Source organism: Phalacrocorax carbo, chromosome 3 (assembly GCF_963921805.1).
Source record: "Phalacrocorax carbo chromosome 3, bPhaCar2.1, whole genome shotgun sequence".
NCBI lineage: Eukaryota > Metazoa > Chordata > Aves > Suliformes > Phalacrocoracidae > Phalacrocorax > Phalacrocorax carbo.
Genome location: NC_087515.1, coordinates 128,788,605 through 128,799,199, shown reverse-complemented (window position 1 = coordinate 128,799,199; position 10,595 = coordinate 128,788,605). Strand labels below are relative to the sequence as shown.

The 10,595-nt window shown below is 49.4% G+C and overlaps 1 protein-coding gene across 1 annotated transcript in view; it reads left to right on the top strand.

Annotated features, from left to right (window-relative positions):
- Positions 1-10,595, top strand: part of RAB10 (RAB10, member RAS oncogene family) — a 49,576-nt gene continuing 38,981 nt past the window's right edge. Inside the window, exon 1 of the mRNA XM_064448399.1 lies at positions 1-541. Coding sequence (XP_064304469.1) covers positions 415-541 — 127 coding nt within the window. The 5' untranslated portion in view covers positions 1-414. The remainder of the gene's footprint in view (positions 542-10,595) is intronic.

Here is a 10,595-nt window from a genome sequence, read left to right as displayed (position 1 = left end):
TCAGGGCGTGCGCGCCCCCGCCCGCAGGCCTGCGCCGTTACCGAGCGGCGCGCGCAGCCTCGGCAGCGCCTGCGAGGAGCCGGGCCGAGCCGAGCCTAGCCGAGCAGAGCCTAGCCTAGCCGAACCGAGGGGTTATGAGGCCGGGCGCCGCCGTCTCCCCGTGAGGAGCAGCGGGCCCGTGGGGGTGCGGGGAGCAGCGCGAAGCGCCGGGGCCGCCCCGCGACAGGAAGCCATTTTGTGGGCCCCCTCCTCCTTCCTCCTCCTCCTCCTCCTCCGCCGCCGCCGCCTTTTTGGCGAGGCCGGTGCTGCCGGCCGGGGCGGGCGGGCGGACCCGCGGAGAGGGCGCCCGGTGAAGGGGGGCGGCGGAGGCGAGCGGGGGCCCGGAGCGGGCGGCGGCGGCCGCCGCGCCTCCCCATGGCGAAGAAAACCTACGACCTGCTCTTCAAGCTGCTCCTCATCGGGGATTCGGGGGTCGGCAAGACCTGCGTGCTCTTCCGCTTCTCCGACGATGCCTTCAACACCACCTTCATCTCCACCATCGGTCAGTGCCTCCCCTCCGGGGGTCCCCAGCCCCCCTTTTCCGCGGGGGGGGGGTCCTCAGCCCCTCTCGGGGGTCCTTCGGCCGGGCCCCCACAGCGGACCCCCCGCTCCCACCCCATTCCCACTGCCCTGGGCTCCTGCAGCCCCCCTCTCCGCCCAGCCTCGCAGCTTTTGGTCATCTTTTCTTCTGTGTCAGCACCCGCGCCCGAGTGTCCCCAGGGACCCCCCGTCCCCCCCTCCCCACCCCTTCCTCCTTGCTTTGGCTGTCGCCATGAAACGCTGGGAGCACCGGCCGCCCTGGTCACACCCGGCACCGGCTTCGCCTCTGCTGCAGGGAGGAATGGTTTGGTTTCTCTCCGCAGTCGGGCGCAGCAGTTTTCTCCGGTGTCGGTGACCCTGAGTGACCCTCTCTTTCCCTCCCTTGGGGGCTGTGCTGGCAGGTGTCCCCCGCACCCTCTGCCAGCTCCAGCCAGAGCCCACCTGGCTCCTTCTGTCAGTGGTTAATCTCTAGCCCCCTGCACGCATGAGGGAGGTGGGGTTGCCATCCCTGCCCAGTAGCTTCCCTGCTATTGATGTGGCTTAGCAGAAATGATTACACTCGTGGGTGGGGTCTGTTTTCTCACCCAACAAAGCTGTCCTTCCCTCGCCGGTGAGCCAGCCACCGGGCTCCTGGCAAAGCTGACTTTAGCCTTTCGTTGGCATGCAGCTCCTGGCTCCTTCGGCACCATAAAGGAGAGCTGTGTGTTTTCCTAGGCTTTCCTCTTTCTGCTTAATCTGTGCTGGGAGACAGGCCTTGTACCTAACATCCTTTCTCCCTAGGTTTATCAGAGAGTTTTGTTTTCCTTCCCCTGAGCACAGCCTTGTTTTGCAGATGAAGAGTTCAGGTCAGCAGCTTCTCACCCTCTTGGTGTGACTGACTGGCAATTTAAGAGAATTCATGCTTCCGCTCTTTCTTGCAGTACCCGCTGGTGTAAAGTGTGCAGATACCCATGCACATCTGGAAAAAAGAAAGTAATTTTTTTTTTTGGGGGGGGGTGGGGGTGGGATGGGGTGTGCTTGAATTGGATCTGGCTTTTTGTGCCTGATATAAATCCCTTAAATGACTGGCCGCACAGGTGTTCACCAAGGGCAGGAGAACACAGTATCAGTGTCAATCATAGTGCTAGGTGTAAGTGTGCGCCTGCGTACTTCCTCATCAGTGTCGAAACATCACCCTAAAAATTGCAGCTCAGACTACAAGACATAAAAAGACGCTCTTAAGCAGGGCTTGGCTAATTTCAAGTGGAAGAAAGCATATTTGGGACAACTAAGTGGCAAGGCAGAGTTGTTACCTAAAAGCTCTTAGGGCCTCAACCTGGGGTTTTGCTTAATTGTTCTGGGGGGCCTGTGCATGGCAGTCACTTTATCTTCTCTCTTAACATCACATACCTTGACTATTGAAGGCTGTATTTATTTTGCTGCTGTGGCCATAGCGTGGTTCTGCACTGCCTGGCAAATTCTTGCCTGGATCACATGGCGTTTGTTGCTTTCTGAGTTTGCTGGGAAGGTTTATTTCAATTCTCAAGGTTAAAAATAGTCAATGTCTTAGTTAAGAAGTCAGCGGATATATGGTGCCTCTTGCTCCAGAGAACTTGTGCATTATTAGTGATTCTAGTGATGAGTTCTTTGTCTATCACTGCAGTTTTTGAGCGTTCAAGCTCTAGAGTATCGTTAGATTTAGTAGCAAGTGTGCACGTGTGGAGTTTGGAAGCATTTCTCAACAGTCAAAGCGATTTAAACCAGTAGGTGTTTCTGGAGTACCTAAAAGAAGCGGTACGGGAAGGCGAACGAGTTGTATTTCTTAAACTCTGAACTCAACGCCTGGGTATGGAAGCTGTGAACACCACCTGATGACTGGCCGCTCTGTCAGAACATGTCAGACTTGCATCTTCACAGTGGAATTTAGCAGATTTTGGGGTACAAAGAGATTTTTTTTCTGTGTGGTGCTGGATTCCAGATGCTTAACTGCCCAAAGATGTCTTAAATGTATTGTTTCCTTAGCTGTTCTGTAAGTAATTGGTTAATGAGGAAACTTGGTGGGAGGGTGTCTGTGTAAGCAGTGTCGGTCAGAAGGGAAGCCTCTACATTAGCACCTTCTAAAAAGCAGCCCATACATGAAGGAAAAAGCTCTTAACTGGGTTAAAACACCTGTTCGCTTGCTTGTCCTCTGCATTATTACAACAAAGCGATTGAGTAATCCATCTGAAGATATGTTATGTCAAATTGCCACTGGTAACCACAGCTTTCTAGACTTTCTCAGGTCTTCCTGTGCTGCAGCAGTGGCAATCCAGGAGGGTAACGTGGAGCCTGAAGAGGTGCATTGCCTGGTGGTATCTGCCGCAATAAATCCCACCGCGGTAGCTGCACAGCTTGGGCTGGTTTTGCAGCCGGAAGAGGAGAGTTTCAGGAAAAACCTGAGATGGAGTCTTTGACCTGTAGCAACAAGGAAATACGGTTTCCAAAGCACTTGTGTACACAGCAGGTGACATTGAAGGTGACTGGCTTGTTGGCTGGATCTCCCCTTATTTAAAAAAAAAAAACAACTTGGTAGGTGGTTAGCTCTTCTGTGTTTACGCTGAGCTCCACTGAGAGTGTGAGATAGTCAAGGATGTAAAATGCACGGTAGTACTGATGGCTGTAAGCAGGGACTGGTTCGGTCCTTCTCGTCTTTACAGGAGAAGATGGGTCTTGATGAATATTGAAACTAGCTGGTGTATATAAAAGACGAGTGGGGAGGAAGTGTTCTAATGCTATAAAACCAAAGGCTCGCCTGCGTATGTAAGTGAAGATGCAATAATAATGCATTTCTAGTTCACGTTAGTAACTTGTATTCACTTACTTTCATCTTCGCACATTTTAAGGACTGATTAAGCGTGATCCATGATGGCAGTAAATTGGGTACAATTTACTGTACGGTTAACTCTGTATACTCTCTTTAACATTTGACTTTGAATCACTTCAATCTAGTATTTCCTGCTAAAACAGCAGTTAAGCTTTTGGACGTGATGAGGTGCCTGTGTGAATGATTTCATTACCCTGTCTAGAGGTTCTATAAATAATCCAGATGGCTCTTCTGCAAGAATCCCTAAGTCATCGTAACCTCCCCGGAGAGAGCAGGGGCCTTGTCCTCAAATGCTGTGTTGCTGTTTTCAGGTAGAAAGGGAATAAATTATAGAAGACTTAGTCTATCACAAACCCTTCTTATTTTTAATAGCTCTTCAGTAATTATCCAGTGCAAGAATAATTTTTATGGTATCTTTTTTTTTTGAGAAATTGTGGTGACTTTTTGGTTGTGCTTTGTGGTTGGGTCAGGTCTGTCAGTGGTAGCTGTTCCTCTGGGCAGGAACGTACTGGAGGCTTCTCTTAAACAGACCGTTACCTGGTCTCCCCTCTCCCCAAATGCTCCTAATTTTAGTGCTTTCTCTGCTGCCACGCATGCTACCAGCACATTGTCTTTATTTTTAGTGTTAAAAATATTAGTATAAGTAACTTCCAGTCAATGTATACCCGAGATCTTTATTTTCTTTAGTCATCTTTTATTGGCATTAAATGTGTCGATGACAGCTTGAAGTGAACCATCGAAAAATGATCGGTGGGAGCTCTGCGGGCGTGCTGCCTGAAGCCGTGCAGGGTCAGCAGGTAGAGCGCAGGCCTTTGCTGCCTGGGCGTACACAGGTAGAGAGGGCTGTTCTTGCAAGGATGCCTGCCTGAAAATTTGAATGTCAAAACTGAACTCGAGCTTGTAATTGCTATTGTTTGACGAAGTAAAAATGCAAATTAAGATGAGTCACAAAAAATGTTTTCCCATGAAATCTGCCTACCTCTGGTAATGTGCTCGAGAGAGCAAAGCGTGTGCAATCATTGTCAGATTCCCTCTAAATGCTACTGATGCAGGTAAAGCTTTCGTGGACCTTAACCTGTACCGAAGATGCAGTTGTGTTCTGTACTTCTGGTCTTTGCTCGCGCTGACTGCAGCTCCACAAATCCAGAGAGGGGGAGGAAAAGCAGTGCGATTTCTTCTGAAGTTTGTTCACCCCGTATTTTATTTTGAGCACAGCAAGGTCTTGAGGCCAAAGCTGTGCTAGGAGTGTGCAAAACTGCTCTTCTAAATGCAAAGGTAGCTGAAAACTGCTTTCTGATGAAATCTTTCTTCCAGGTTTTTAAATTTCTTTGGCCTTTATTAGAAACTATTTTGAGTTGCTGAGCACTTGCTTTGGCATCGCTGCAGATTGGTACATTTAAGCAGTGAAATCTTTTAAAATCAGTCCTCAGATATCAAAAATAGTTAATATAACAGGTTTCTTTGGACATCTTATGAGGATTTGTTTGCCCATGATTGTGTGATATATTAATACTGGCAAGGAAGGAGCCCCACGTAGAGAAGGGGGAAAAACTTGGTAGATTGTGGGAAAGCAAGCTAGGTGCAAATTATGTTTTGAATTGTGAAAATGCTTTTGGCTGCATGGAAGTTGCAATGAAGTTGGAAAAACAAGTAGTTTCTGGGGTCCAAAAAGAGACTATTACTAGAGCAGTTAGAAGTAGTGGCTTGCTTTTGCCTTGGAGTCCTTTTCTGTCTCACAATTATAGCTTGGCTTGCAGGAGCAGCAGCCAGCTTTGAGTCTGGCTTGTGCCCAGGCTGTGGGTTCGGTCCGTGTCTGACTCCTGGCATGGGCAGGTGAATTAGGGGAAAAAAAGCCAAACCCAAAACAAGAAGCCACCCCCCCAACAAGACCCCACCCCAACTCTTGTTCAGCCATTTCCAAGAGATGTGGTCCAGAAATCATCAGGCAGCAAGAGATGCAAAAATCATTTCTATGCATAGGTAATTGAGCTGTAAAACTTGGTGTCATGGGAAGTTTTGCAGGGGAAAATATAAATGGGTTCAGAATGAAAGTAGAAAATTGAAGTGGTACATCGGTGGCCGTTAGACGTGATGGTCTGGATGCGGTATTGAGCTTGGGAATCCCCTCGCCTTTTGGTTGCTGGAGGTGGAATGAGTATTCTTGGGCCTGGAGAGAGTGGTTTTCTCTTCCCCCCGTCTGCTGGGGCGCCAGGGAGAAGGGTTACAGAGCGAATTGGACCTGTGGTACAGTAGGGTATGATTGAGGGTGTTTGGGTTTTTGGTTTCTTGGTTTTCTTCTTTTAATCTGGAGCCACAGGTGATGAGCAGCAGTTTTGCTGTGCCTGCCTTGCAGCGCCGATAAGTGTGTTGATAGCTGTATGAAGAGCTGAGGAACCGAGCTGGCTGGAAACTTTTTTTTTATTTTAACATAGCTATTTTTTTCAGCTGAGCTGGATCGGTTCCCTGATCCCGGTGTCTTCTGTTACCGTATAAATCTGTGCTGGCAGAGTGCATAGGGCACCTGGGGACATGGAAACACTGGAATAGATGGTACCTATACCGAGAGGTTACTTGTGAAAATTCACTTTAGGGCTGCTGTTCATGCCTACAAAGCGCTTGGCAGCAGCGCCAGTGGGGTGTTCCCTCCTCCCTGCCCCCAGTATGAAACAAACCCTAAACTGGGCTTGCTTCTCTCCCTGTGCTTCTGCTGTCGCCGCCTCAGGGCAAAAGCAGTTGGCGAAGGTTGGGAACGCTGCTGAACTCCTTACTCGGGCACATACCTGTGCTGTGGCAGCGCAGGACACGTAGCCCTGCTGCTCCTTTTCCCGCTTGTCCTTGCGCTGACACGCTATTTATGTTCAACTGAAACCAACAGGCAGCTGTTACCTAAATGTGCTAAGTATGATCGGAAGATGTGGAGACGAATGGGAAGGACGGTGTGGAGGTTGGCTGCTCCAGTTAAGCCACTGCCGTGTCCGGGAGGAGGCTGAACTGTCGCTTCGACAGCAAGGGGCAAAGATAAAGAGTGGATGAAGTTGCTAACATTTTCTAGGGTGAAATGTCTCAGATTTGGAGCGCAGGCCTGTAGCTTGTGGCAGGCTGTCTGAATAATCACACAGAATCCCAGACTGGCGGGGGTTGGAAGGGCCCTCTGGAGCTCATCCCGTCCCACCCCTGCTGGAGCAGGCACCCCCAGAGCAGGGGCACAGGGCCGCGTCCAGGCGGGGGGTGAATGTCTCCAGGGAAGGGACTCCACAGCCTCTCTGGGTTGCTCTTGAATTTTACAAGACCAAATGAAATGCCTGCTGACGTTGGTAGAAAACTTGCTTGGGAACTGATAAGCAGGGATGCAGCCTTCATTTTAGACATCAAGGACTGTTTTTTAGTGCCTTGTTGAGTGATAAGCACAACTGAGGGGGGGCAGCGGCAGCGCAGAAAAGTGACGCCCTCTTGATTTCTTGATTTACCTCTTCCGAAAGAAGAATCCATTACTCCGTTCTCTTTATCCTGAGAAAAGGCTTAATCTTTTCTACCCTTAAAGTTAATATTGATATTTAATTAGCAAATCGGTTGAGTGTCTATTGATGAATACTTCATCAAGAGGTAGAGAAAAATTAATCCTAAGTTGAAGGGTGTTTGTTTTTTTCAGCTTGTGCTAAGCAGATGTTGCTGCCTGTAGTCCAGCGGTGCTGCGGGTGTGGGGTTTTGTCTCGGCAGGCCGCGGGAGCAGGGTGTGGGCCACCTCCACTGTCTGCGTGGCGACAGCTTGCTCTCCTCCTCCTCCTTTCTGGAGCTGTGGAAGGGCAGCGTGTTCCTGCTTGTTCTTAGCCGTGTTGTGGAGGAAGGAGCAGGAAAATCTCGGGATGGATGGCAGCTGGGGGTGGCCTGCTCCTGCCAGGACACTTCGTCCCGCCTGGGACTGAGAGATGCCCAGGAAAGACCTTGGATGAGAGCAGATTGCACAGAATCTCCTGACAGCAGCAGCCGGTGCCTGTTTTGCTACGTGACCTTCCAATGAACACGGAGAAGGGTTTTGTGTAACCCTTGCAAGGGGGTAAGGTCCTTCAGAAACGCTGTGTGGAGAATGGGCTTGTCAAATTCCCAGCGCTTTGGGAATCCCCTGTCTGGCCCTGTGGAAACAGGAGAGGGACCAGAGCTGCTGCTGCTCCAAGCCTTCCTGAATGTTTAGTGTTTCCATACAACTTAACTGTGTGGGTTTTTCTTTTCTGCGTGGGTTTAACTAGAAGTCTTGTGTGGGTTTAACTAGAAATCTCTGCATGTTTTTGTTCTTTTCTGTAGATAAAACAACTCGAGGCTTTCTTCCCCATGGGGATTGTGACTGTTTCACACTGCATGACCTGGAGAAATACCCGTTTGTGTCTTGCATTTCCAAAATCTGACTCAGTGCTCCCTGAGATAGGCCTGCTTGCTTCATTGCTGTTAAGCGCAGAACACCGACACTGACATCCATACCTGTACAGCTTTTTCCTCAAGGACGCTTTTCAAAATCGTGTGTTTTCATATTTGGGCTAATGGTGAGCTGTACAGATACCAGATATGCTGAAGCAGTTGTTGGACTGGGGAGTGCTGGAAACAGTCTCTTCACGATAACGTGGGTCTGGTGTGGCGTGCTGCTTTGTGTACTGGGAGTTCCTTTATACCACAGTCTGACAGGGCTGTGATCAGTGTCATTGAATCTCGGAACCGTTTGGGTTAGCAGGTCCCTCTGCATGGCATCCTGTCCCTCAGGCGTGTCAGCCACATCACTCAGCTCCATGTCACCTGCAACCTCACTGAGAGCACACTTGGTCCCACTGTGCATGTTGTTGACGATATGCTCAGTAGGAGGCCGTCTTGGCCCAAGATCTGAGCTCCAGAATCCTTAAAAGATGTGGCTATGTGGACAGGTAGCACTGTGATAACTTCAGGTGTTTACCCATTTTAGGTCAGGGTTATGGTACCACTTACTTGCCTGTCCTTAGATTTACGAGCCTGTCAGAAGGTTACTTAAGGCCAGTCTGGTCAAGTTGTGTCATCTGAGGCTTGTGAGATCAAACTCCTGTGTGTCTTCTGTGGCAACATTCACAGAACAGTATGTACCTGGTCCCCAATAAACAGTTACTCTGCCCTCTGAAATGGTTATGTCGTGGTCTCACCAGCAGTTTAGTCTTCTAGACTAAAAGCGATTTCACATTTTAATTCAGATGTTCAGTTATTGACTTCAGGCATATGAAATTAACGTATTGATGTGCCAAGTGTCATATCTCCTGCCCTTCTAACCATGGGCATGTTACCTGTTGTTCCTCGCCACCGAACCTCCCTGGCAGCTGACTTCTCTGTAGGTAACTAACTCGACTGCACTTCTTAAACTATTTTACTGTTGCAGATCTACAGTAAATGACTGAACTTTGATAATTTAAAGAGCTGAAAATGTTGGTAGCAATACTTAGGTGTTTCCAGTTCCTTAGGTATCAATCTTAATTTCACACCTTCCAAGGCTTGCTCTAGTCTGTGTCTTACCCTCTTCTCTTCCTGTTCTGAAATGGGATTTCTCTAGCATACCTGGCTTGTTAAAGGCTGAGCTGTCAGCATGAGCTGGCTGTCTAGGCTCCTTCTGTAATCGGGTGAAGGAAAATAAGAAACTCCATCCATTTGAACATGGCAGTACATACACCTCTCACCTTAGAGGAAGCTTAGATGTGTAGCTTAAATATAGCTGTCTAATTGTTGGTTAAGTGAATCCCACCAGCAGTTCTGTTTCATTAAGCATACTGTGCAGTGCTTTCATCTCAGCATAACTTTTTGATCTTGCCGGTAAACAACAAAATGATTTTATTTTTTGTTTTAGCTACTCAAGTTTCTGGCAAGACCAAAGATCCTTCAGGCTAGTCCTTTCAGTTTTGTGCTGCATCTTGGCATGTCTGGGACAGCAGGGAACAGAAATGTGAATTCTGTGAGAAATCTGATGCTTCTTATTCCTACTGCAGCGAGCAGGACTAGTGAACCGCACCGCTGGTGGCTTGCATGGAAGGGGTTCTGAGACCCCAGCGCTAGTGTCTGCTCAGTCGTGGTGGCTGTGTGCCGTGGGGCGCGTGTCCTGGTGCTGGCTGCAGCGGCTGCCCCAGTGTGCTTGAGACCTTGACCCAGCAGGAGAAGCAGGAGGATGCGGCCACCTGACACATGCTGCGGTGCTGCCTGAGGCGGCTCCTGAGGGCAAGATGCAGTGGATGTGTGTCGCAACAGGGAAAATTCAACCTGGGTCTTAAGAAAAAATTGTTATGAGGCTGGTCTGCGACTGGAACAGAAATGCAGAGAGCTGATGGGACTCCTGTCCTTGGGATAACGGAAGTATTTCTAGAAGAGACCCCCAGGCAACCCGAGTTAACGTGGCCCTGCTGTGGGGTGTGACAAGCAGGTGCTCCACAGCCTGCCTTAGTCTCGCTGTTGGTCCTGGGTGCCAGGACAGGAGCTGTATTGAGGGTCCAAATTCCCAGTGTGTGTTGGAACTGCTGCTGGGTACGATCAAAAGCACTACAGTCTGGAGAGATTCCTGCTGGAGGCCTCCTTTTGATCTTCAGAGCATTAGATAAGGCCACCAGCTTTGAAAAGAGCTTCTGACAAAGTGGTTTTTAAGAGGGTAGGAGAAACAGCTGATAAAGAAGGCATGTGATGTCTTGCTTAGAGCAAGTTCAGGTGCTCCTGATCTAGCTTTTGCAGGAGCTTCAGCGCTGCTGCTGCCGAGCTCTGAGCAGGCACCTCCTTGGTCAGAGCTGCTGTCAGTGTTGTGCTTTCTCACCCTGTAACTTACAGTGCGGCTGGTCCAGCTATTGGGAAAACTCTTTAACCCCAGTTCTTTCCTGATGTCCTTTTTGAACATAGTCCCTTTCAATATCGTAGTCAGATGCTTAGTTGCAGAATGGATGTGGGATATGGGAAGCTGAAGTAGGACCTTTGGGGAGGCAGGGCGGCTGACTGCGACCGCTCCTGGCTCCCTTCAGTGCAAAGGGAAATGGGTTTATTCCCTGAGAATTGAAACCAGGAGTCTCTCTGGTTGCCTTGCAAGTGAGCATCTATTTCCACTGTCTTGAGGCATGATGCCTTTTCATTGGAGTTGAGAGCTGGCGAGGCACTAGCTTGAGGCTTTTTTCTTCTGGTACGTGAGGTGTAGCCAATG